General features: G+C 39.0%; 1 protein-coding gene across 1 annotated transcript in view; it reads left to right on the plus strand.

The window, feature by feature from the left end:
- The window catches only part of FOCAD (focadhesin), a 240,939-nt gene that overhangs the window by 180,884 nt on the left and 32,392 nt on the right, over positions 1-27,663 (plus strand). Inside the window, exons 24-33 of the mRNA XM_004677690.2 lie at positions 1,208-1,252; positions 5,946-6,054; positions 8,025-8,141; positions 10,757-10,995; positions 14,130-14,219; positions 20,705-20,852; positions 22,710-22,829; positions 24,798-24,920; positions 25,875-25,952; positions 26,718-26,789. Of these exons, the coding sequence (XP_004677747.1) occupies positions 1,208-1,252; positions 5,946-6,054; positions 8,025-8,141; positions 10,757-10,995; positions 14,130-14,219; positions 20,705-20,852; positions 22,710-22,829; positions 24,798-24,920; positions 25,875-25,952; positions 26,718-26,789 (1,141 nt within the window). The remainder of the gene's footprint in view (positions 1-1,207; positions 1,253-5,945; positions 6,055-8,024; positions 8,142-10,756; positions 10,996-14,129; positions 14,220-20,704; positions 20,853-22,709; positions 22,830-24,797; positions 24,921-25,874; positions 25,953-26,717; positions 26,790-27,663) is intronic.

The following is a 27,663-nucleotide window of genomic DNA, read 5'->3' on the forward strand; positions in this document are numbered from 1 at the left end:
TCTCACCCTGCGCATCTCTGGCCTGTACCCCAGTTCTGTATGAATACATAAATAAATCTTTAAAAAAAAAAAACTGAGATTATACAGTATGTTTTAGAGAAACTGTCATATTTCTTACAATTCAAGATTAAGGTCTGTAGGAGTAGTTTGCAATTATTTGAAAAACTTGGCTCATGGAAATAACTCATTCTTAGATTGCTAAATTACTTAAGATTTTATTGTATTTTAAATAAACATTAATGAAAATATAGTTTACATTTGCAAGTTCAAGTTTGAATATTTATAAAAACGGATTTTATGAAACTCAAAGTGTACAGTAAAATGTCTAGGTTATCTGCTTCAAAATGTAAGTTTGGCAGTCAGTAATTTTTCACCTTACCTCAAGGTTCTTATATTAAAAAAAGTTTTCTGTATTTGAATTGAGTATACCATCCTTTCAATTCACAATTATTTTCTTTCAGCTTCAATATGGTTTTATAATCAACATTCAAAATTGTACTTTATTTATACAGACAATAACTTTTCCACTACTGAAAACTCGAAAACAGTCAGTTGCTGTTTTGATGAGCTTACTCTTGTGCAAAAGAAAGAGAATGTCTTCATCAGTTGAGGGTGTTGTAACAAAATGCCATAAACCATGTAGATTAAACAACAGAAATTCTGCAGATCTTGAGACTGGTAGGCCCAGAAACATAAAAATCACGGTGCCCATAGATCTGGTGCTGGTGGGGACCTGCTCCTGGTTTGCAGTGGCACCTTCTGGTAGCTCTGTTGTCTCTTTTTATAAATGCACTAATCCCATTTTGAGGACTCTACTCTTAAGACCTCCCAATGGCCCCAACTCCAAACACACAGTACCTTGGAAGTAAGAGTCCAATATATGAGTTGTGGGGTGGGGAGGGCACACTTGTAATAGCTACTACTTAAATAAACACTAGTTTAATGACACCATTGGAGCACTGCCTAGACATCCTCAGTGACCTCTCTGTCCTTCCTAGCCTCTACTAAGTTACAGAAGGAATAAGATGATGAAACTCTCTTTGAAGTAAAGTCCTTATTATAGCTTCTTTGACACTACCCTAAAATTCTACACATGTAGGCTTAGGCTCTGGAGACATTGCAGAGGTTCTAGTTAATTGATGAGTAAGCAAAAAGCTGTATTCTTGCTCTAATATGAGCTCATATCTATTTTCCATCTTGATTGCAGGGTCCGAGACATGTTGACTGATGAGATCACCAAGGCTGCCGCAAAGTAAGATTGATTTATTCAGTTAACCAAAAATTTCCTACATTTTTTTTTCCCACACAGGTTACAATTTCTCCTTTTAGAACATTTCTTAAACTTGAGGGATTTTATGGGACTTTCAGTTTATTTTTTAAAATGTTATCCTTTCTCATATTAATTCTTTCTGTGTATCTTTTTGTGATGAGGAAACATTATACACGCATAGCTTTGACACCAGTAATCACTGACATTATGCCATGGGTGTACACCAGAAAGAGTGCTCTGTTACCTCAAAGATTTGTCTTTTAAATCCCCTACTCAAATTGGGGGCTGGGGAGTGGGGGCATAGTGAGAATCCATGCTAATGTGAATTAGGTGAATTCTACAAATAATTATGAACCTCAACTGTGGACCGGCAAATCAACCATAATAGTACTTCGTTTTCAGTCTCTTTGTATTATTGGATCAAAGGGATCTAAAAATTGAATTTTTAAATAGTAGAAATGAAAGTAACAACTCAATACAAAGGCAGTATCAGTCATATCCTTACAGTTTAACAAAAATAGCTTGAACACTAGGATCTTGAGACTTTATTTATCTTTGTCAGCTCTCACTAAGAAAGCTGTACCCAAATGAACATGCCATCTCTTCAGGTTCCTTTGTTAACAAGCTGACTAATTGTTCCTGGCAGTAAGTTAATGTCAGTCAGACACACTTACCCTTCCATCAGCACCTTTTACTCCTGCCTTTCTGTTTGACTCCCTTTCTTCTGAGCCACCCAATAGCAGAGATATACCTTTGACCTAGAGGATTTCATGATTATTAGAAATTCATATCATAAATGCTTTTCTAGAAGCATTTAATGGAAGTCCCCTATTATGTCCCAGAGCCTTCTGTAGCTCAGTAGCTTTTGCCTTAAACAAAACTCAAAACTAGCATACAAAAACCTTACAAGACAAAAAAACATGATCTCCCTTACAGTTAACTTTTCACCAGTAATTTCTCAAACAGGCACTTAAGCTGTGAAGTCTGATCTCAGAACATGATCACTTCTCAGCCACATGTCTTCTGGATAAAAGGAAGTAGAAGTGGGAATCCTCCCTTGCACTCAGTTCGGTGGGAGGCACTGGGAAATATCCATTGACATATCTGTTAACAAAATGAAAACTAAAGTACAGAGAGGCTGTGAGAGGGACTCATTTGTGTCTGCTTTTCTAGTTTGGCTGAATTGCAGACTCAGTGGGAGAGCACTCAGCTGCATACTGGACAGGGGAGGGTGCTGGGCCAGAGGAGCTGCCTTTGACCTTTACCTTTCATAGTTTGCTCTATTATGCAGTTTACTTACATCCTGTTATAAAACCAGGGCTCTGACATTTGCAGCAAGAAGCTTGAATGCTGAGGAAGCTAGCAGCTTTCTATTAAAATAAACTAAATTTGCCTCTCTAGTACCTTTTACATTTTCTGTTCTAGAAGTTTACTTCATTGAGATGTTAATCTTCAGATTTGCAAATCATAACTTCAAGGCTAATATATAAAAAGAGTGTTCAGATGCTCAGTGGTATGGTGTAAAATTAATTCATGTTCCCATGATGTTACCTTTTCGTCAAAAGTTTCAGAGTATTTTATAGACCTTATCTTATTAAAACAATCCTGACAGTACTAGGCAGGAAAGCAAGGGAGTGGAAGATATTTAAGGTCCAGAGACTAGGGAGATTATTGATAGAGCTGGGGGAAGGAGAGTCACTGCTGCCTTCTCCTTCTTTCTTCCCACTGACTTCTCCCAACCTGTGAGTACCCCAACACCATCTCCTGCTCACTTAGCCTCTGTGCCTTGGACCATGGGCACCCACCACAGAGTGTTTGGGCCACTGCAGCTTTTACTTTGTTCTGTCCTATGAGTTCAGTGTAAGAAGTAAGACACCAGTCACAGGATTAGGCTGATTGGCTCATTTGAAAGCATTTTTAAAGCATCAGGGTTATGGCAGAATCAGACTGCAGATAAAACCTGATGATTGATGTAAGTTTATTTTCACTGTTATTAATTAAATGGATTTGAACCTCAGAATAAAAATCCCCAAAGTATTGGCTCACTTTACTGATATGTAACATAATACTTTGTCCCTTAGAAAGCATCCTTGTAGCTCATCCGTCCTTGCACTTCTTAATTAGGTTAATGGCATCAGTTTGTTTCAAAAGACAATTAATTAAAATGTCAGTGGTGTTGCCTAGATAAATACTGTACTGCTGCTGATATGTTATTATGCAGATTAGTCACATTGCTTGCCTGGTAGGGGATAGTTACTTGATCAACAAGGTGGTGGGGTTTTTTGTTTGTTTGCTTGCTTGCTTGCTTTTTTACTGAGCCAGTTGTAGGTTCTCATCTGGCCAACTTGGCTTTGAATTTGTTTCCCTAACTATGTGTTGTTGTTCCTTCTCCCTATGAACCATTGCACCAGCATCTAGAGAATGCAGAACTGAGCAAGGGCTAGTCCTGGTACCTGTCTGAGATGTATAGCTTGGCTTAGGCATGTGCTGTGTGACCCACAGACTAGTTTTCTCTGCTGGAAGATTAATGCCCAAATGTGCCTTGAGCCTGCAATCACAGGTCTAAGTCCCAGTGACTATTTTTCAAGAACAGTACAAGCTCAGGAACATCCAGACCAGTGAAACTTTTGAAACGCAAAATCATGTTTGGCACTGTTCTAAAACGGAGGTTAAGCTCTTTCACAATTTCAGAGTCAAAGGGGGTACATTTTTATGTCATCTTGTCTAATGTCCTTATTTGAAAAGATTTGCTAACCTATTTTTAAATGATCATTAACAGTTTTCTACAGAACAATCTTTTTAAAAAGCTGGGAATCAATTCACAGGTCACTAAGAATTTAAAAGAATTTGTTACTGATTCCAAGAACTCATGATCATTTGTAGCAGGACAGGATTCAGAATAGTCTCAGCTAAAGGAAAGAGATAATATTAAAAATAAAAGATCTTATTTTGTCGTTTTTCAGTGATGTTATAGCTCAGGCTTCTGGGAATGCTCAGGCCTTTACCTTGATGTCTGATGTTTTATTATCAGCTGTAAGAGTGCTTGGTAATCCTCACTGCAAAACTCTCCCTATCTTACCCACCTCTCATATAAATGTTGTCTCATCAATGTATAGTAGGCTCACAGAAGAGTGAATTCAGGAGAGGGGAATAAAATGAGCCAGTGCCAAGTCTTCACTGGGCTTAACCACTGAGAGAGAAGGAAGGAGGAATAAGTGAAGAGATAAATGGAAAAGCTTGATGCCAACTCCTGAGTCCCATTCCTACCAAATAAAAGCAAAAAGACACAAGTACACGTGTATACTAGCCTTTGAATACCCACCACCTCACATGGTCAGTGGTGGCTCTGCCTGGAACTGGAGGTATCATGCCTGTATTGGGAGCAGGCCTGGAAGCCTTCAGGTCATGTAACTGTACCATGTCTACACTGCACTGAGCAGAAGGTGATTCTTAGATGCACACTCTGAATGCACATTCATGTCTGATGTCCAGGCTTTGACAGATATTCTCTGTATTTATTAGAACTCATAGCCACCAGAGTAACCAAAACTAATTGGATGATATAGGTGCATTCTGGTCCAAGTTCTGCCATGGTGAGTTGGCAAATCAAGAGCATCTCATCAGCATCCCACTTAAGATTTCATTCTATAAAATCACCTTGCAATTATTGGGTGGTACTGAATGCACATTTTCAAATGGTGACTATTTAAAAGTTTCTATTTTCTTGGTGCAAAAGTTTGAAGTCAAATTTAAGATTCTATTGCTAATGTTTGAAAAGTATCATTTGGATGGTGTAACTCAATCCAAGTTGTCAAGACAGACCCTTTTCCTGGGTCTTCTCTACGGGTCTCTATATTTTTTAAAGATTTATTTATTTTTGCATAGAAGAACTGTGGTATAGGCCAGAGGTTCAGGGTGTGAGAGGATTCACCAAAGACAGAGTGGGGTACAGAGCAGGTAGATCCATTGAAATATAGGGAAGCAGCAGGCAGGACAGGAGAGGTCTGCTGGGCCATGTGGGTCACCTCCCTGGCCAGAAATTGAACTGGTGCTGCAGTGGCTGTGGACAGATTCACAGCTTCATTGTGCTGCACTTTAACCCGTTGTGCTACCAGGGAGGGCCCAGTCTCTACATTTTATTACAAACTGACCAAGGCTGCTGGCTTTAGGAGAAAGAAGGGAAAGGCAGTAATGGCGGAGGAAAACAGGCAGCCTGTGAAGTTGCAAGCAAAGTGTGTCTGAGCAGGTTACTAGAAACTGGTTCCATTCAGCAGTGCTTTGGGAAAGCCAGAAGATAGTTCTTCTGCTGGGCTTACATTTACATCACTGACTTTAATGGTATTTTCAGAACAAATCAATAAATTTAAATTGACCAAAGATGACACAGAAGGAACTAGCTGAGGACATGTAAAATGAATTAATGAAGTAAAACATTTAGGTTAAATATATGAGCTTAGACTCTTAAGTTACAAAAAAAGCAAGTCAACACTAGTGTAGGAAAAAAGAAAGAATTTGTTCTCCCAATGGCATCAGGGAACAAACAAACCTGTGCTTATGCAGCTCCTGAAGGAATGGAAGTGCATTTTGGCCTCACCTGCTCTCTATAAAAGTGGCTCTTGTCTCCCAGCTAATGCTCCAAAATCCTCTCCTGGAATTTTTTTTTCTCTTTACCCAGGGACAGCCCAGTGGTCAAAGGCAACGCGCTATTAGCCTTAAGCAGCCTGGCTGTTGTCGTATCCAAACACGAAACTGGCCTCTCCTCAGATTCCGAGGGTGCCCCAGAGGTGAGTAAGGGTGATCTGAATCAGCTGGGCTTTGGTTGTGGAACATCTGGAAAGTGAGAAGTCTCTTGAAGTCAGGCTCGTAGGTGGTTTGGTCCTGAATCGATGGGATTGGAGTCTGTGGTTATGGCAGCAAGTTATGCTATTTGACGGGTCTTTACACTGTGAGGCTTAGTCTTTCAGTCCAGACTTTCCTGCTTTTCTGTTGTGCTTTCTCCACCACAGTTAAGCGGTCATTTCCATTTGAAGGTACCAATTTTATGCAACAGGGGTTGTCTTTTTTTATGATTGCATCAGTGGTAACCAATCTTAGGAGGTTAACTAAGCTTACTAAAAGTGAACAATGCTGTCAAAAAATGATAAATAAGCAGTGTTTACTGACTGAAAAAAAGTACTTTGCATTTTAATTGTAGATGTCAATGACAAAGTGCCTATTCATTTTTGCAAGGCATTTATTTCTTAATTAAACATGTGGCGAGCTGGCCAATGTTCATTTCCAATGTACTTTTTCAGATAATTCATAACTGTCAAAATAAACAGGCATGATTTTTTTTTCTCCCTTTAAGCCCATTATCTGGTAGTTATCATTAACTAGAGACAATAGAACAGAGTGGTTAAAAATCATAGGTATTGTAGTAGAACAGTCTTATATTTAAATCCCAATACATGCAGTTACTGGATCTAAGGCCTATTGTTGGTAACTTCCTTTCTTAGATTCTTTTTCCCATCTGTAAAATGGAGATAATAATACTTCCCCGATAGGATCATTGGAAGTTTTAATGAATTAGTGTAAAGCACAATGCTGAGTAAACACTAAGCTGTCAATAATAGTGACATGTTTCTTCAACATCAGCATATACTCCATTATACCTTACTACAAAAACTGAACAATGTTTATTCATCCTGTCTATGTCTCTGTCTCTGCTGAGTGTGGACTCTCTTTTTTGTCATGGAGTATTTTGGTTGTAAGCAAAGAAACCAACCCTCACTTAAAATCCCTTCATTTTGCTATTATTGATGACAAACTTCCAGTTATATAGCTAATCTGCCCCAGTCATAACTGGAGTCTGTCTCGGAGTCTGATGCAGACTCTTCTTTATTCCCCCACCTTGTGTTCTACCCTGTGACACATAGCAGACAAAGCACTGAAAAGCCACACTACCCTTTTATTCTTGATGACCTTGTCTTTCACTCTTACTCAGTACTAACTCCAGACTGCCCCATTTGAGTAAAATTGAAGTGTGCAAACATCTCTTAGATATGCATATGATCAACAACTAATGATGTTAAGAAGGTAATCTTGTTTGATTCCGGGAAGTAATTCGACATACTTAATACAGCATGGACCTTTATCAACCTTTATCATTTGTGCCACCTGTGTCACCAGGTGAGCAAAGGGATGCTTTTGACATCCAAGGTCATTATTTTTAAAACCCAGGTTTCTTTTAGTGAGTTGAGTTTTGTTATTGTTTTGGTATTTCTTGGCATTCTCTTTCTTCCTTTATTTCCCAAACTCTATTGATCATCTGTTTTCATACTAATTAGCTAGGCAGATGTTGTGATAATTCCTGAATGAATAATATATAGTGACAGGAAGTAAAAAGGCTAGATATGTTGACGAGAATTTTTTAGGCTGCTTTATTGCCTCCTTTGTGAAATCACGGGTCATAGAGATGAGACTTCTCGAGTTGTTTTCTCTGCACATTTCCCTCCAAAGACTCATTGTTTTCTGTCTCAACCCCATCCTTTCACTTCTGTTTACTCTCATTTAAATGGTAAATCCTTATTTGTGTTGGAGCACAGGTAGGATGTGTACTTGTCAAATACTTGTCTAATTCATGCAATCCTGGCAGGTGAGTTTACTTTTAGATAATACTTCACTCTTAAGGCTTAGGAAGAGCTTCTACCTTAGGTCTAGAAATTTTGTTTCTTCCTTTTCAAAATTACCATTTCATGTTTTTCTCCATCTACAGGTTCAACCTAATTTCCTTTCAATGAAAGAGTGGGTTTCTATGGTGTTTGATACTCTCTTGGTTATTGTGGATAGCCATTATCAACCCAGAGGACAACTTTTCTCCTGGTTTTATTATGTAAGTCTGAAAAATTAAAAAAATCAGAAAACTCATCTGAATTGTTTGCATGAAATCCATGATCTAGTATAAAGGATTCACAGCTTTAGGTGTATATTAGAATTGCCTGGGGAACCTTTAATGTACATAGGTTAAAAAAAGACATAGTGGGCCCTCCCTGGTGGCACAGCGGGTTAAAGCACAGCACTGAATAGCTAAAGCAACTTCAACATGAGTTCGACCCCCGCCTGCCCCAGAGATGATCCACATGGCGGGGCAGACCTCTGTCAACCCGCCCACTGCTCTCCTCAGCAGTGTACTTTGTCGATCTTCCTGTTCTGTTCCCCATTTTTTGGTGAATCCTCTCACCATCCTTGAGCCTCTGGCCTATACCCCAGTTCTGTATGCATAAATAAATGAATCTTTAAAAAAAAAAAAAAGACATAGTGTTGTGTAGGTCCTTGCTCAGTTATGAAATCTTTCTAGGTTATTCTAACTTGCAATCAGAGTTATGAATAACAAAAATTATAATAAAGTAAGCATTGATTATAAATTAAGGAACCCACTTATCTGGTCATAGATTTCAGAGTAACTAATCATGGGCAATTCACTTGATCTCATTGGACGTTTGTTTTCTTATTCATAAGATGAAGGGACTACAGGGCATCATCCATTATGCTTATCGCTTCACCCATGTTAGTTTTATGACACTGATTTAACTCATCATGTTATTTTCTTTAACCATAAAACAAAAGTAAAACTTATTGCTGTGCCAGTGTAAGATTGTGAGGATCCAAAGACATAATTTATGAAAAAAATTTCGAAATACTCCACATGTACAATGTAATATTGTTGATCATGAAAAAGTACTTGTTACTAAGTCATTGGCTTTCTCTGAAGATCTGAAACAAGTTGAAAACACTTTTTTTGTGTGGGTTTCATTTTCCTATATTTACTGTAATGAAGCCTTACTTTCTGTACTTGCATGGAATTGTTTTGGTTCTACCTTATCACTATCCATTGCTTAGGGAATTACAGTGATCATGGGACAATCAGCTGAGTGGCAGAGGATTATAGTTGATTTGAAAAAAAAAAAATATAACACAGGTTCTGAACTGTTGCTAAGATCACGAATTTAGCCTGAAACTCCACTGCCGTAGGTCTTCTGTAAACATTTTGTGTGTCCTTTTCCTCCTGCCCTTGGAAAGATCTGGTATGTATTCTCCTGGGCTTAGGGGCTGGATCTAGATATTTAACTATACTTGAGAATAAAAATGACTTAGTTGATAACATGGAATCAAATCACAAGGTAGATTTTCTGTCAATGTTCTTATTCCTTGCATGTGGATGAGAAAACTTGTTTCATTTACATGGAGATCTTTGCAGTAGCTATCTGGTTCAGATATTCACCAGAAAAGGATATTGTAGGAGATTTTTAATAATGCCTCTTAGTTCTTGCAAACCAATAAAAATAGTTTCCTTACTAGCAAACTTAGAGTTGCCTTTTGCCTTTGTGATGTTTGCATCATTACAGGTTTTCAGAAAACTCTGCTTCAGGTTACTTCCTTTATTTCCAGTCATTTCGGAAATGGGTCATATGAGCTGGGTCATTTTGAGTAAAATTGTCATTACAACAGTACTTCTTGTTAGTGCTTAATATTAACATCTAGAATGCTTTAGCATGTGTTTGATTTTTATCTTTAAAGTTCTAAAGCCTATATAGCAAGTGGATATAGAATTAAAGACATTTTTTAATGCTTTGTCTATGAGACAACACAGTTTTATGGTGCATCTGAAAATTCCAAATGGAAAGTAGTGAGGAATGATAGACTTTCTTCCCCACCTGAGACATATATATATAAATGTGTATAATGTCTGGTGGAGCTCTCTAATATGGGATTCTTATTTGAGCCGTACACATTCAGCTGCCCTGTCATTTTATTAGAGCTGTTACTCGTTTCTTTTCCCACAATTACATATAGGAAGGAGCATATAGAGCTCCCCATTTCATTTTGAATAGTTGGTTTTTGCTGTGAAACCAGAGGCTTTAGGATTTCAACTTCCTTTTTAATTAAAAGGAATTAACCCCCTGTAGGAAATAATCCATCTACTGGGAATCGTTCCCACCAAAAATTTTGGGAGATCTGCCAATAGATCCCTGTGCTAAACTTCCTCTTACTCCTGCAATACTACCCCACCATTTTTCCTTTCTTCCTGAAAACTCCTGGCCTTCTAGACATTTATAATGTGGTTTGGTGGTTTCTCCAAACCTAGATCATGTCACTAGGCTTTTCCATTATATGTGTATGTGGGCTTTCAAGACACTGCGCTGAAAGTGTCTTGGGCTTTTCAGTGAGGGAATTCACACCCTTAAAAAGGAGCCAGTTATTTGTTTTTCAAATGTAAAAAGATATTATTTGTTAACTAACTGTTTAGTGACAAATTGTTTCAGTAAACATGAACATCATAACCTATTGACAAACAGAAATAGATTTTTTTAATTACTGTTTTGTTTGGCAAGGGTGGATCTAAGGGACACTTGTATTGTTGCCCAGCACTTTGTGATAGGTATGTTTCCTTCATGTTTTAAACAAAAGGCCAACTTGCCCCTGTTTTCTTCCTTTGGCATGTTCTAGAAATCCTATTCTGGTGAAAACACAGCTAGTGCCATTGCCCGTTCCGCTGCCGCCACGGCTTTGCCTCTGCTTGTGCCAGTGTTCATTATCTCTTGCAAAGAGAAGGTAGAGGAAATCCTGACCATGCTCACTGCCAGGTTACCTGGGAAACCAAGTGCTGACGAGTCTCACGCCGTGCAAATCCACATGGGCCTTGCTTTGGGGATGTTTCTCTCTCGCTTGTGTGAGGAGAAACTCAGGTACAGTATATTTACATTTTCTTGCTTTGTCCTCTTTGTGAGTAAGGAGAAGGACCTCACACACACACACACACACACACACACACACACACACACACACACACACACACACCCCACAATCTGAGCAATATGTGGTAGCTAAACTTTTGAGATGGACAAGTTGATCCTTTGTTCTCTTAACAAGAGAATTTGTCTTTCTAAAGTACCATCACATAGATGTTAATGTATTTTAAGGATGCTTTTATTAAAGGGATGGATTACTTAAAAATCATTCCATGCCCAGATGAAAGCTCTAGATACATCTATGTGATAGAAATGAAGAAAAGGCTAATCTCATGGTGCTATAAATGTAAGCATTTTTTTTTCCCCCTGGGTTGTAAGGGTGAAAGTAGTTGCTGATCTTTTATTGATCTCACTGTCAAATAGGACGAAGGGGTTGGGGTACCCCTGTGCCTGAAGGTGCTGGGAATCACTGAATCACCTGAGAACTGCATGTACCCAGTTTTAAATATTTCTTTTATCCTGTGCCCTGGCTACATTTTTATAATCCTTAAAGAGTCTTAATCTGTGCACATTATACTGTGTGCTTTATTCAGTTTGATTGCTCATTTTTAGGCTGCTAGCTTTACCCTTGAATGGAGCTAATGGAATATCAAAGACCCAGGTGGAAAATTCCACTAAATGGAAAAGTTTTCTTTTGCATGAATCTACTTTAGTTTTGTTGTTCGGTGTATTTATTCTTTATTTTATAACAAATCTTAGAGTTTTATATATCCAGATTGATGGTAGTGTGGAACAGCATGAATATATTTAAGTATCATGCATAGATAGATCCAACTGTATTGGAATTGAGTCCCATTTTCCTGCATTGGAAATAAGGTAGCAGGGAGAGAAAGCCATTGTGCTGTTTGATATCTGTAAACTTCCCTGCTTAGTAGTCATTAAGTGTCTATCCAAAGGTGTTGATATAGGTAAAATGGATGAAATTATGCTATACTTAGATTTCAGTTTGAAGCCATTAGTTAAGTTGGTATTTGGAATTTGCATAGTTTGCACAAACACCAGTAAGTGAAATTTTTATGAGAGCTGGTATTGATCTAGGGAAATAATATATTTCAGGTGATCACTTTGAAGTCTTGAAAATATCAGTCAGCTAACTTAGTGTTTGTGATCATAAAATGAAAATTTGCAGAATATTCATTTTGTTCTGCTCACCAGCATTAGTAAAGGTGGGCCTGGTTCTGCACCTGAACAAAAAGCTGTTCTTTGGGTGTGAGTGGCCTCTTATGTAGCATGTGTATATGACAGAACCCAAAGTATTTCTAAAGACTTAATACTTGAAAGTGGGTTTTCCCCCTTTGTTACTATGCTACAAATGGGAATCTTGTCACCATCTGTGTTCACACTTTCTTCAGTATTAGTATCCTTTCAAGCAAAATGTTTTACAACTAAAACATGAACTCTGGCAATTGAGTTAATTCCAGGCACCTCATTTCATTCTCTCGTGGCTTCTTGTTCATTAGGTAAGGATGAGGTGCTGCTGGTTTTAGGGCTTGACAAAGTTGTATTTGTGGTTGATTTAATATTGTTACCTGGCAAAAAACTGGGGATTCACCTGAAACATTCTTCCCTGGCTCTGAGATTGCCTTCCACCCCATCTATGTGGGACCTGACTTTGCACCTGCGTTAACTCCAGGGGAGAGGGAGCTCTTCCCGAGGCTGGAGGACCTGAAGAATAACTGCACATAGCTTTGTCCTGTGCTTGATAACCACATCCATTTGGCCTGTGTATTAAGTATTGCAGCTACTGGTGTAATTATTCTTGGTTCCACCTTCCTAATTTTCTGATGCACAGAAATCTGACATAGTTGCCTTTAGTACTAATAAATATTCTATTAGATAATGGCAGTGTTACCGGATACTGGCATTTTTTGAGAATGTTGCTCTTTTTCTAAAATGAAGGTAATTGTTTTAAGGGTTGCCGGTTCTGGAAAGTCTAATGCTATCAAATAAGTAGCCCTGAGAAGCCTCTTAGGGGAACATCAGGAAAATATGTTGATCTTAAGCATAAAAAATTACCTGTGGAAAGAAATTATGATGATCAATCAATGTGTTGCTAAGGCTGATGAAAAAGTCACCTGAGTTTAAGTTCTAGTCTAAAATTTATTCAGAAAAGAATATTATCCCAAAACTTCTTGGTTTTTTTTTTTTTTCATAAGTCCCAGAGGATACCAGTAGGATCTCTTTAGCATTTGTTTAGAATATTTAAGTATATTTTACTCAAGAGGACAACTATAAGAGGACTCATTTAATTAAAGCTATTAAAACTGAGTGTGTGTGTGTGTGTGTGAGTGTGAGATGAGAGAGAGAGAGAGAGAGAGAGAATGTGTTTGAAAATATAATCCTTCACCTCAGGCAAAACAACTCTCATTTTGCTTTGGGACTACATTGTTTTGAGGGCTCCCTGCTGCTTGGCTTTCCTAGACTTTCTCCACAAGGTCTGAGGCAGCAGGAGAAGATTTGACACTTCAGAAGCCTTTCTTGCTTCGGCTTGAAAAACAGCATTAGAACTACCTTCTAAATAATATTTTACTATGCAAACCATAGTTCTTTCCAAGACGGTTACAAAAACCACATCAATTACTGCACGAAGGCAGAAAGATACTGGACCCTTTAACATACAAATGCAAGTTAAGGAGTGGTACTTAGAATCTCTACAATTAAGACATGAAATCAGGAATCTTTGCAAGGAAGAGAGGTGGAATGATTATTGATGGCATCAGCTTAATGGATTATTTAAATACATTTCACATTCTTTAAAAAAACTTTGGCTGTGTGCCTGGTACTTATTTTTTAGCAATTCAAAATTGATTGGACTGAAAAATGCAATAATAGCCATTTTACAGATTATTGGTTTGCAAGTGGATTATAGCAGTCAGAAACCCAGTGATTGAGTAAATTCTGACTCAGTTTCTCTAATTACAAAATAAGTAGATCATTAATTACTGCCTTTATTTTTTTTTAAGAAATGCTGATATTTTCCATAAAATATTGTGAGTACAATATTGTTAAAAAATATTTTGGGCAATTGAATGATTTTAAGTATTCATTTTTCCCTCTTGGTCTTTATCCAGTGATATATCTGGCCAGCAGATGAACCTTCTTCTAATGAAGTCTTTGGATGCCTTAGAAAATTGCTGCTTCGACACTAGTCTTGAATACAAGTATGTTGTTTCACTTCCTCTCTATCAAATTCTTAAAGATTGGCTTCATTCTCTGCCATAATTTTACATTTTCTGGTGACATATATGTAGGACCTGATGCTGAATTCCTTTGCAAACAGTTTTTAGTCATCAAAAGTCTGTAATTAAAATTTTCTTGTACCATGTTTCAGCAGTAGATAATTTGCTTTGATGCAAAGCAATAATTGTCATTTTGTGGCTGCTAACAAGCAATTAATACCTTAGTTCTGTCTTACATTTACCCTAGAAGCATTTACCTGGGGACTAGTGTACATCTTTGTGAAGATCTGTTGAAGCTATTCTGTGAATTTGATTGCACTAAGAACCTTTCACCCAGGATTTAGATTTCTATGAAATCCAAGGGCTGCAGACTCCAAATGGAAGTAAAACAGTTTATTCCAGGGTGTCAACCTCCTGGGTATTAGTACATCCTCTTCTCCCTAACCCCTCCTCCCCCAACCAGAGACTGCATGCTTTTTAAAAGATTTTGTGTCTTAAACAAAATATGGTAAAATTTCATTTAGCTCCCCATTCCAGTCATGAAAGATAACAAAAGGAAAAGGAATAACAGAAGAATAGCTTAAATAACATTTGTTAAACTTACTACATGAGGCAGTTAATGTTTCCTTTATTCTGTGGGAGTTGGATGGCAGAATCAGTGGTTTTGTTACATTTCTTAAAAGATCAACATTGTTGAGGACCCGTGCTCTACTTTTTATAGGACTTCTACATGTGTTTTCACTTCAGGTTGGAATCCTCGTATCTGCTGTTACTGGGAAACTCAACAAGTTATAAGCACTAAGCCCAATTTATTTACTCTTTGCTATTGGAGACTAAATATGAATTAAATCAGTGTTTACATTCCTGGCTTCTAGGAACCTGTGATCTGAAGCCACGTGCATGCCATCTAGACTGTTAGGTTCAGACTACCAAAGCATAAGTGGCCAAAGTACCTGCATGTATCAGGTATTTCATCATGAATTAGTAAAATCAGATCTTCACTTAGTAGGCGGTAGTCATGGGATCCTCTTTCAGAGGCAGGCTGAGTTGGATCGGAGCCATTGACACTACCCCAGATCATCAGATGCTTTAGGGATGAAGTAACATCTTAAGGGTATCCTTTTGAATATGGGGAAAGGAAGTTTGGTGGCATGATTTCAGTCACTTGAACATAAAATTGGTTATAGAAGGGATAAGGCCATCTAACTGTTACTGAGTCCGATGATGATGAGTTGAACTTTTACACCTAAATCTTGTCTTGGTGTTGTCACTTTGTAGATTCCACGAGTGAGATACACTTCCACTTGCCCTCTTTTCCTCACTCTTTCCTGTCTTCCTTCTCTTTCCTCTCTCCCTACCCCATCATTTTTTTCCTCCTTCCTTCTTTCCAAAGGTATTCATCATAGTTGTAACTCAGGGGATTATAAAGTTGGGGGAAATGTTGCTATTAAGATGCTATAAGCTCATTCAGTTGCAATATTCAGGAATGACTTCAATGTATTATTTCCATGAGTTTGCAGGATAGTTGTTTGGATGTAAAGAGGCTCATTGGACGTATAACTGAATTACCCACAGTATGGCTATTTAATGCATTTACAACTTTGTATGTTTAAGCCTATTTAATTTTTGAATTTTTTTTTTAAGTAAAATTCTTACATCTTTGCTCTTTCCTTCTTACTTGATTCTTGCTTCCTTTAATGAGGCAACTGCTACATTTGGGAGTGATTGGGTGGAGCTGGACAGGAGGACTAATCCCTCAGAAGAAAGTGAAACTGTCCATGGGCCTCCCTGGTGGCACACGAGTTCAAGTCTCAGTATTATCAAGCTGTCACCAGCTATTGCAGCCGGAGTTCGATCCCCGGGCAGGGAGCTAACTCATACGGTGCAGCAGACTTCCACTGTCTCAACTGCTCCTCCTCTCTGCAGTGTATTTCACTAGATCCATCTGTTCTGCTCCCCACGCTGTCTCTGGTGAATTCTCTCCTCCCCCACCCCCCAAGCCTCTGGCTTACTCTTCCCCTCCCTGTTCTTGTATATATAAATAAATAAAAATAAACCTTTTAAAAATGAGAGAAAGAGAAGAAAATGCCCCATCCCTTTAGTAAGAGCTTTTTTTGACTTTCAGAGCCCAGTCAAAAGCTCAGGTCCTTCAAGAATTTCCCTCTTTCCTCTCTAAATGCCTGCACTTATTCTTACAGTTACAGTTAGTGAACTTAGTATTTTGTCCTTTCTACTGCTTTGTGGGTGTCAGTGACTGTGAAGATCTCTCTCAAGAGTTCAGGTTCAACTGATAATGGTAAACAGCCACATGTGGCACTAGGCAGTCTCCGTTTCTCCGTATCCTAAATATTGATGCAAAAGCAGGAATCATCATCACTTTGAGTCTCAAATCGGAGATGCTTCAAGGCCACACAGTAAGTGGCAGAGCGAGGAGAGGAGTTTAGGTTGTCTTCAAAGGCATTTTTCTTTCTCTCTAATAGGGTAGTTTGAACACATTTCAATAGAAAGAAAACAGTTTGACACTTGGCAATATGATGTATATTGTAGATATCTTTCTATAAAAGATCAACATACTCCCCACTCTCAGAGGTCTTAAGTAGGACTTGGCCTGAAAGCCTGGTTCGTGGCATAAAGTATTCCCTTGTCTAATGAGATTGTAGGAGTCTAGGGCAGTCCTCCCTCAAGTGAAATAGTGGAAGCGTTAGCAGGAGGTAGTTAATAGATATGGGAGTGTGCTACCTCAAGTGATAGAATTCACCCACAGCAAATTCACCACGCTTCCCTGATTTAAAGGATGTAGCCCTGCTGGGAAAAGCAAGTACCTGGGCTGCTGGGTGTTTGTGGTCCTTTCACTTACATTTTGCTGCCATCTAGTGGTGCTAGATGTGCCATTGCAAGCCTCGCAGTTCTAACTAGCCATGCTATCCATCAATGACCTGAGCATTGGTTAATTACTATTGAGCTTTTACAAATACGATAATGTTTGTATAGCACTTTCTAAAGGGCAAAGTGCTATCCAAATGTTAACAGTTATTAGAACTAATTATTAGATGGCCTCGTACTTAATCTGCAGAACAACCTACGATAAACTGGGGAATTGAAGATTCATCTCTGGTTAATTTTAGAAAAATATATCATTATCTCTCAGTTGACATAGCAACACCATATTAGAATTGCATAGCTTTAGTCTAAGAATTTCTTTTTACCAGTGACATTTTAATATACATGGATAAGAGAGTCAAGTAAGTTGTGATAGAAAAAGGCATAATTTTAAATTTCAAATTCTTTGTCATATGTTAGTATTCTTATAGAAGATTTATATTAGCAATTTCAATGCCTTAATTTCATACTTAATATCATAATATATTTTATTTCATCTCTGAGGCACATCTTTCTGAGATACCACTATTTATTCCTTTCTGTTTTTGATGGGCAGTAAGATGTGAGAGCCTCCTTTGCCCAACCTACTTTTGGTGTAGAGTTGGCAGACATAGCAAAGGGAAACAATGAGGTAAATGTGTAGAATTGCTGAACTGAACACCTGGAGGACTCTTATGATGGAGGGCAAAAATAAACACAAGAAAATATAAAAGATTTGGAAATCAGAAGGAACTATCAGAATATAGTTTTAGAGTTATCTTTTTGGTACATGCTAGCTAACATGAAACAAAGTAGAAGAAAATAGATTCAAGGGTAGCATAGACTAACGTTTATATTGGCACATGTATGTAAGTAGAATTAGAATTATCTGTTCATGTTATTGTGTAGTCATTCACTGCCATAGGAACTACAGCTCCCATTGTAGCAACTATCTTTTTTTTTTTTTAAGATTTATTTATTTGTGCATACAGAACTGAGGTACAGGCCAGAGGTGCAGGGGCGGCGAGAGACTTCATCAGAGACAGAGTGGGGAACAGAAAAGGCAGATTGACAAAGTTCACTGCTGAGGGGAGTAGCAGGCGGGTCAGGAGAGGTCTGCTGCGCCATGTAGGTCACCTCAGGGCCTGGGAATGGAACTCATACTGAGGTGACTTTAGCTTCTTAGTGCTGCGTTTACCTGCTGCGCCACCAGGGAGGGCCCACAACTATCATTTTACCAAGAGAATCAATATCACTGATGAACTTGCCAAAAAATAATTATGCTGATAATTTTTAGGTATGTGTTTACTAGAAACCAGAATCTTTTTCTAAGCCATTGTGTCCATATGCTTGGGGATGGTAAAGAAGGAGCTAACCCAGAAGACAGAGACTTGTGTGTGCCCAAAACAGCCTAAAAAGCTAGACTTAGTTACCTTCCTGTTTACTCGTAAATGATAATCCCTATTACTTAAGTGAGCTTTGAGGGGTAACCTTTTCCACATGAACCCAACATCCTCTTTCTCATATTAGTCTGGCAGAAAATAAAAATCAAGTTTCTTAATGGATTCTTAGATGATATAGTCAGTTTTAATTTTACCACTCATAAATTTTGCTTCCAACTAAAAAGAATCAATCATTGATTGAATTGTAGATCTTCTCTCTACTTAGACTCTCTTGATAACTCTGCATTTGGCCAGTGCTTCAGCATTCAGTGCTAGTAAATATAAAATTGTTATATTCATCAGGCTATGTCCTAGGTGCCACATATTCTGTGATATAGAAAAAGCAGAGTAAAACATATAGGTTAATGAGGGAGGCATACAGAAATCAAACAAACTCCCAGTAATTCCTATCAGAGACGAAAATTAAAATTGCCTGAGATAAATGAGTCCACAGTGCTATGAGAGAGGCTCGCTGATGGTCCAGGGGGAGGTGTCCCTGCGGCAGTGACTGGGAAATAATAATGACAGGTAAATGGTCAGAGAGAGTAAAAGTCAAATTTTTCAATGCATCAATCCAATTTTGTCTATGTTTAATGCTATCAAATTTTTCTATGCACCAACATAGGAAGAGAGCAAAAAACAGTCTCCCTGTGTATTTTAAACAAAAACAAAGTTTTCAATCCATGCTAATAAAGAGCAGCCTTTCCGAAATGTGATTTGTCCCAAAAGCATGCAGTGCTCAGATGTTAGATGCTGATTTAACCGGCTGGAAATGCATTATGCTGCTTGAGCTTGTTGTTTAGTTCATGTGAGCTGTAACAGCAGTTCTGCCTGACTAATGATGGATCATTACTGCAGTAGCTTCTTTACAAAGGATTTTCTAATGCCAGACTATTATGCAATAGAAACTAGAAAAACACTCTTAGATACATTGTCCACTGATAGCCATTCCGTTGGGGCCATGGCTTTGGCAGTGGAACAGAGCTGGGAATTAAAAACCTGTCTCCTGGCCGAGCTCTGCTGGAAACTGCAGGAACCTGAGCAAACCCTGTCGCTTCTCCATCCTTTGGGGTGTCACTGTCGGATGTGGATGCTCCATTTGTGCAGAGCTGTTGGGGGAAGTAACCAGCATGTTCCTGAAGTGATTTGAAGTTCTTGGTGCCAGCGAAGGAGATAGTGCTATTTAAGAGCAAAATGACATACGAGCTTTGAAATATGTTATTGGAGGAATGCTCTGGAATGTCATCTTAAGCAGCAGATATCATGATGAGAGGCATGCCAAACTGCAGTGAGGATGAATTCTGAAAAACTCAGCATTTCCTCAATTTGCAAAACAGCAATGCTGGCAAAAACATTTTTTTAAAAAAGTAAAAATTTACCCTGCGTGACGTTATCTTATCATACTAGCTAGAAGACTCCTAGAAAAATAAATCTTTCCTTTAAATGGATCTCTATTCATTCAGGAACCTAGAGTACAAAGCCCGAGATTCCAATTGAATTGTCAAATAGGGGAGGCTTTTGACAAGCCTGTCATTTGTCCATTTTCTCTTCTGACCCATTGGTACACCGAGGGCTCAGCGGGAAGAAGAGGATGAATGTCCTTGTTCAGCGATACCAAGTATCTTTAAGAAAGAAATTGCATCTGTGGAAGTTAACTGGGAAACATAAAGCCCTCATGGGAACTCATAATCACGTTTTGCATTTAGACCCACCTTGTTAACAGTCCGATGGCCTCAGCTCATATCCTAGTCTTTTCTGTCCTTCTGCAGTTAATCACAGTGCAGTGGATGTGGGTCGGGGGGAAGGTAGAGGGTGCCATTTGGCAAAAAAAGAATAAGGCATTTCTGGGTGTAGAGACAAAACTGGCTTGGCATTACTTATGCACTTCCTCTCCCCATAGAGTTAAGTCAAATTTGTTCCTGGTGTTTTTTGTTTTTTTTTTCCTCCAGTGTGTACACATGAGTAAAGACATCTGTTTTGATACAAAGATTTTCTTGGGGGTGGAGGGGAGGTAAGTCTACCTCTGTGGTTGGAGGGAGTTGGGGTGCAGGGGTAGAGGCCCATGTCAGGCAATAGGTCCACAGCACTGTTAACTCCCAGGAGAAGTGAAGAGTGGTGACAAGGAGTTCCTGTGATTCTAACACCTCATCTTCTTTGGTGTCCCAGCACGGGCTGTATCCTGGGAGTCGGGCTGGTTCTGTCCCTCATGAGCCAGAGCAGCCAAATGGAGTCGAGAGTTCATGTGGCCGCCTCACTTCGGAAGCTCTCTACTTACCTTGATGACAGTGGGAGCCAGAGCAGAACCTTCCAGGAGGTAGGAGACATGCCCTTTGCTGTCCTTTCTTTCCCTTTGACTGCTATTTTCTACTCATATTTTGGTAACCCTGAAATTAAATGCTTCCTCAATTTCAACTGAGATAAGGAGAAAAGCTGAGTGGCAAATAACCAATATTAGATCATAAGGTTTTTCTAATTCGGCAGCTATTTAAATCAACTTAGACTTAAATATGGCAGAGAAGATAAGAGCCCTTAGTGAATACGAAAACTTAAGTCAGCAGCACTGGAACGCACTTTCTGAGAAGAGTGGCAATTTCGGGAAGAAGGTTGAATGGCGATTTGTAGAATTACGCTCAAGCCAAATGTAAGTTAAAAAAAAAAAATGGCCAGCAATAAGCTTAAGAAACTACAGACAGAAAGGCATTTTATTTTTTAACATCAGCTAGCATGAAAAATTATGGAGGAAATTCCCTTTACCACACTTAATGAAAAGAATTTTCTGTCATGGCGCAAAAGTATGCAGGTTGCCACTCCTGGGCGAGAGCGTGTCCTGTGTGCCCCGTGCTGAGGGGCAGCTGAGGCCGTGTCTGCTGGGCCCAGGTGAAGCTGTGCTGCCTGTGCTCCTCTTTGGGAAGAGACGGCCGACCTCTTGGCCTGGCCAGATTCTTGCTCTCATTAGAGCAGATTCTATTTTATCCTGGCCTGCCCACGAGCTATTGATGAGAACATAATGGCTGCTGTGTTTCCCTGCTCCGCTCCTCTGCTTTCAGCAATAGGACTTGTTGAATTGGTGAATTTCTTTGGGGCACAAAGGGTTGAAGTTTTGTTCTAAGACATGCACTACATTTCCATTTTTAAAGCAGTGCCAAGCATGATTTTTTTTAAGCCCAGGGAGAAAATTTTGCAACCGAAGAGCAATTTGATTAATAAATGAAAGCAAGGCTTTTATAATTGATACCTCTGTCTGCTTGATGTTTTGGTTTATAAGGCCTTGAGCAAGCAGTTTTGTTCTTCTCCCCTCTGGTATTTTATCCTCCAGTTTACAACTTCGAAATTGCTTCTCTTTTTTTGGTGTGTTTTAACCGCTAGCATTGGGAGTTAAAAAATGTACACTTTGTCTTAAGAGCATCTTTATAATAGAGGGCTTCAGCATGAAAATAGCAGGTAACAGAGGTGATAATTAACCTTGGTTTGCAAAAATTTGAGGGTCAAATAATTTGATTGACTTGCCCCATGACATTTAGCCAGAAAATGGTCAATTTGGGACATAGCTCTAGATGTTATGTCTCGACACCCAACATGCTTTTTATTTACATTTTGTGCATTTATTCATTTGCCTATTAAATAAATTCTCATGCCGTTTACCTATTACATGCTTAGGCCAATGTTGTGAAGTAAATAATATTATCTCTAATTTACGCAATGTATCTGATTCTAAAACCCATATTCCCTTTCCATTATATCATGTCTGCTGGGGAATCTTAACATGGCCATGTTCTAGTTCTTTGATTCCTTTTCTGTTTGGCCTGGAATGAGAGCACATGACAATTAGTGCCATCCGTTGTTGTTGTCAGTCGATGCTGTTTTCTGGCACAAGGTGGTAAAGAAACGTTTTGGGTTAGACTCCAAAGACCTGCACTTGAATCCCACCTCTGTCACTTGCCGGCTATGGGCAATCCGTTCTCCACGTCTTTATCTACCAAACAGGGATAACAGTACTCATCTAGGGACACTTATGAAATATATTAGGCAGGAAAACAATCACCTGGTCTGTGATAGGTGCATATGAATCCAATCCTAAACCTGAGATGTCTGGTAACATATTTGTACCAACTCAACAAGTGTTTTATTTTGCCTCATGAAGAAACTTTTTTCTGCTGTCTTTTCTTCTCAGGTCCTTTCCTATACCCTTAGCTGCGTGTGTACCTCTGCCTTCAGTGCTGGAATTATTGAGTCTGCAGAGGCTGAAGATATTATGAACAAGCTTCAACTGTTAGTAGAGAACAACCAGCAGGTTGGAATGCATGCCCTGATTATTTCTCTCTGTGGGTCTCATGCCACTGCTAAGTCCTAATTTTGACTTACTCTGAATTAGACTATAATGGGCTATTTTTCAAGCCCAGAACTGAGGAACTTCTATTTTCTTTTCTCACAGCTATAGGCATCAGTCACAGATAGCTTTTTTCTCTCCTTATCCCCTATCTTCTTTCATAGGCATTTCGTTTTCTCTACCTGATAGTGTACAAAGGCTTTTCTCTCTCTCTAGCTAATGTTCTGTACCATAAAATCTTAAAATATGTGACTAGAGAATATAAGAATTATGCAAAATTAAAGACAACAATTTTGTAAAGACAGGAATATGTACAAGTCTCTGACAAGATCAGATTTTAGCAGCTTAGAGACAGAGCTTCTCTGCTCACTCCTGAATATGACAGTATACTGACAGTTTAAGGGCCTATAAATTAAATGAAATACCCTTAAAATCTACTCTTTAAAATATTATTCATCCTTAAAAATGAAGGAATTTCTGACATATATGAGAACATAGGTGAATTTCAAGGACATTGTGCTGAGTGAAATAGGCCAATCACAGAAAGATAAGCACTGTGTGATTCTACTGAGAGGAAGTACTTTGAGTAGCCAAAGTATAGAGCCAGAAAGTTGGATGGTGGGGCCAGCACTGAGGGAGGAGGAAGGAGTAATTGTTTAGCAAGTGTATGGAGTTTCAGCTTTGTAAGATAAAAAGAGTTCTGGACTTGGATAGTAGTGATGATTCTTCAACAATGTAAACCTATTCAATAACTATGAATTGTACTCTGGAAAATGGTTACTATGATAAATTTTATGAAATGTGCAATTTACCAGCATAAAAAAAAATTTAAGCTCCCTCTAATTACATGTGTTATAGAATTTCCCCATTTCAAACCTTTTTATATTTTCCAAAATCTTACTATTGGACATGATCGGTTATAGTCAGACAGAGACTCTGGTTATGAACTTGTGTTATTACTGTTTTATGATTCTGTGCCTGTTTAGTCACATTCAGAACTAGGTTTTGCAACTCCAGAATGTATTATGCTCCATATGCGATATTTGCCTCCTTTTGAGAGTTGACTGGGCTTGTTATTTTCACCCTAACCCCCTCTAAGAATTTGGATCACTTGAACCGAGTTGTTCAGCAATGAAACATTATTTTCCTATAATAGGCTACTCGCTGAAGCTGAATTCTTTTTTTTTTTTAAAGATTTATTTATTTATGCTTACAGAACTGGGGTACAGGCTAGAGGTGTAGTGTTTGAGAGGATTCACCAGAAACAGAGTGGGGAGCAGAACAGGCAGATGTACTGAAGTACACTGCAGAGGGGAGCAGTCAGCAGGTCAGGAGAGGTCTGTCACGCCATGTGGGTCACCTCCCTGGACAGGGATCGAACTCCTGATGCAGTGGCTTTGGAGAACTTCCTAATGTGGTGCTTTAACTCATTACACCACCAGGGAGAGCCCTGAAGCTGTAATCTTTACAATTAAACAAGAGTTTTTTTTTTTTTTTTAAGGTTTATTTATTTATGCATTTAGAACTGGGGTACAGACCAATGGTGCACCAGAGACAGAGTGGAGAGCAGAACAGACAGACTGACAAAGTATACTGCTGAGGGGAGCAGTGGACGAGACAGACAAGGTCTACTGGGCCATGTGGGTCACCCCTCTAGCAGGGAATTGAACTCATGCTGAGGTGACTGCAGGTAGCTTGCTAGTGCTGCTCTTTAACCTGTTGCACCACCAGGGAGGGCCCAGACAAAAGTTTCTGTTGCAAATCAAAGTATAAATTCAAAAATATCTGCAAATCCCCTATTCTCCATTGGCGCATGAACATGTTGATATGAGAGGGAGCCTGAGGGGCATGTGTGTGGCTGTGTGGAGACGTGGTCCATCTGAGCTGTGGTTGTTCTTTCTTCTGACCTTTCTTTTTGTTTATTTATAACAGACTTCAGGTTTTGCCCTGGCCTTAGGAAACATAGTGCATGGTTTGTCTGTGTGTGGACATGGAAAAGCTGAAGACTTGGGCAACAAGTTGCTCCCTGCCTGGATCAGAATTGTACTCACTGAGGTAGAGGTTTTTATGTTTTTATAAAGGAAAAGGAGCTACTTTATTGGGCCATTTATAGGTGTTGCTAAGATATATAGCTTAACAATAAAACATCAGGCAAGTTCAAATAAAAGAGCCACGTACTTTTATTTTAATCCCTTATAAATGATACATCCCGTCAGCCATCATAGTTTTTTAAAAACTGGCTGCTTTGTGAGTGTTTTAATTTTAAAACAATATTGTGGTTTTGAAAAGTGATCTAACAACTTGAACCTGTTAACTTTATTTAAATCTGCTTCCATTTTGAGGTCAGTAATACAGGTTATATTGACCCTACAAATTTAGTACCATTTTGGTCCTTTTTTTTTTTTTTTAAGATTTATTTACTTATGCATACAGAATTGGGGTACAGGCCAGAGATGCAGGGGCAGTGAGAGGGTTCACCAGAGACAAAGTGGGGAGCAGAGCAGACTGAATAATGAAGTATACTGCTAAGGGGAGCAATGGGCAGGTCAGGAGAGCTCTGCCGTACCATATGGGTTACCGCTGGGGCAGGTGGGGATTGAACTCATGCTTAAGTGGCTTTTGCTTCTTAGTGCTGTGCTCTAACCTGCTGCACCACCAGGGAGGGCCCCATTACTTTTTTTTAAGATTTATTTTTATTTATAGGGTACAGGCCAGAGGTATGGAGTATATGAGAATTCACCAGAGACAGAGTGGAGAGCAGAACAGACAGATTAACTGAAATACACTGCTGAGGGGAGCAGCAAGGGAGATAAGAGTGGTCTGCCACACCATGTGGGTCACAGCCATGGGGATCCATCGAACATGTGCTGCAGTGGTTTTGGACAGCTTCATAGTGCTGCACACCACCAGAGAGGGCCCCTGGCCAGTTATTTTTGTATGATATAAGTTTAGAGAATTCAAATGCAAGGATTGTTTCCCTCCTAATATATGCTGGTGCTTTTCTTTCAGAGCACTCCCACAATGCTTTGTTTGGCGGCGCTTCATGGCATGGTGGCCTTGGTAGGGTCTGAAGGAAATACAATGCAGGTAAAAATAAAAGAAGGGAAGAAATCAAAATATATCCCTTAGCACTGTCAGAAAATCCCCACCCTCAAATATGTCAGTTTACTAAGGACAGAAGAATATATGCTCATGATAATGGTTATAGTGGACTTTTTAGTGCCTTATTATATGGCACTCTTGGCTGAGAATTCTTCTTTTTTTTTTAAATATTTTTTTATTTATGCATACGAGAACTGGGGTACAACCAGAGTGAGGGGTGAGAGGATTCACCAGAGACAGAGTGGGGAGCTGAACAGGCAGATCAACTGAAATACACTGCTGTGGGAAGCAGTGGATGAGGCAGGAAAGGTCTGCTGCACCAAGAATTCTTTCTATAGAGGTTTATTCCTTACTTCTTCTGGTTGATAGTCATTAAACTTAGTTAACTTATGTACTTCCCACCAATTACCTGCCTTGGTAATTATTGTTATTATTATCATTATTATTTTGCTTTAAAGCAGTTTCCACAGTGGACATACATGTATGTAAGATTATGAGTAATCCTAAAGATTTCATATAGTGAAAGGGTTTGTTGAATTCCTAATACTTTCCACCCTAAACTCAGGCTAGGAAATCAGTGATAAATGAAGCAGGGAATCTGACTTCCAGAAGCTCACAGCCTTTGTCTTTAAAATATAAGGCACAATGACAAATTATTCCGTAACGTAAGAGGATGGTTCACACATTGGGAATATCATCATTTACTTTGGGGAGGCATGTTGAGGTGACTGTTGCTTCTTTGTCTTCCAGCTAAAGTCAGACGCCATCCAGTCATCTCATTTTCAAGGCAGACTTAATGAAGTCATTAAAGCCATAACTCAGGTGAGAAGAGGAAAATCCTGGCATGGGGAAACAGTTATTCCCCTTTGTTGTATTTTTCTCTCTCATGACATAAATTGTTTTACTTGGAAAATGGGGAAATCTCTGTTACTCATGGTGAGTTCAAGGTACATTTCAGAGAAGTGTCTGGCCCTTCATTTACCAGCAAACATCTATTGTTTCTGGGGAAAAAAAAAAAGAAAGCCAGCCTTTTTTTTAGTTGATTTAAGTTGGCATTGGTTTCCCTTAGAAATTAAAACCTGGCCTGGCAAAGAATGTCAGGCCCTCAAGGCAAGGAAAAATGGAAAGTGATCAAAGGGCAGGGTGGATATCTGGGTAGAATGGTCATGAGCACAGTTCACAATTTGCTGATAAAAGAATTTGGGTCAATCATTCTCAGTGTTACTCTTGGCGGAAGAATAAACATACTCTTCTGCTGAGAAATTATATTTTAAATCTTTTAAATTTATGTTTGTTGCCAAAAAAAAATTGGAAGTACAGAATGAAAGAAGTTTAAAAATATCACTGGCGATCCTCTCAACCTGATACAACTGCTACTGATATTAGGTCATATTCCTTTTTTCTTTTGAAGATTCATTTTATGTATTTATGCATACAAGAACTGGGTGTAGGCCAGTAGTGGTGAGAGGATTCACCAGAGACAGAGTGGGGCCCAGACCAAGCGGAATGACTGAAATTCACTGTTATGGGGGAGCAGCAGGCTGAGACAGGAGAGGCCTGCTGTGGGATACTTCCTAGGCCAGAAATTGAACTTGTGCTGCAGTGGCTGCAGACAGCTTCCTAGTGCTGAGACTTAACCATTTTGCACCACCAGGGAGGCTCTGGGTCATATTTCTTTTCAAGCGTCCTTATTTTC

The sequence above is a fragment of the Condylura cristata genome, unplaced genomic scaffold, assembly GCF_000260355.1.
Source record: "Condylura cristata isolate star-nosed mole 26May11 unplaced genomic scaffold, ConCri1.0 scaffold00006, whole genome shotgun sequence".
NCBI classification, from domain to species: Eukaryota; Metazoa; Chordata; class Mammalia; order Eulipotyphla; family Talpidae; genus Condylura; species Condylura cristata.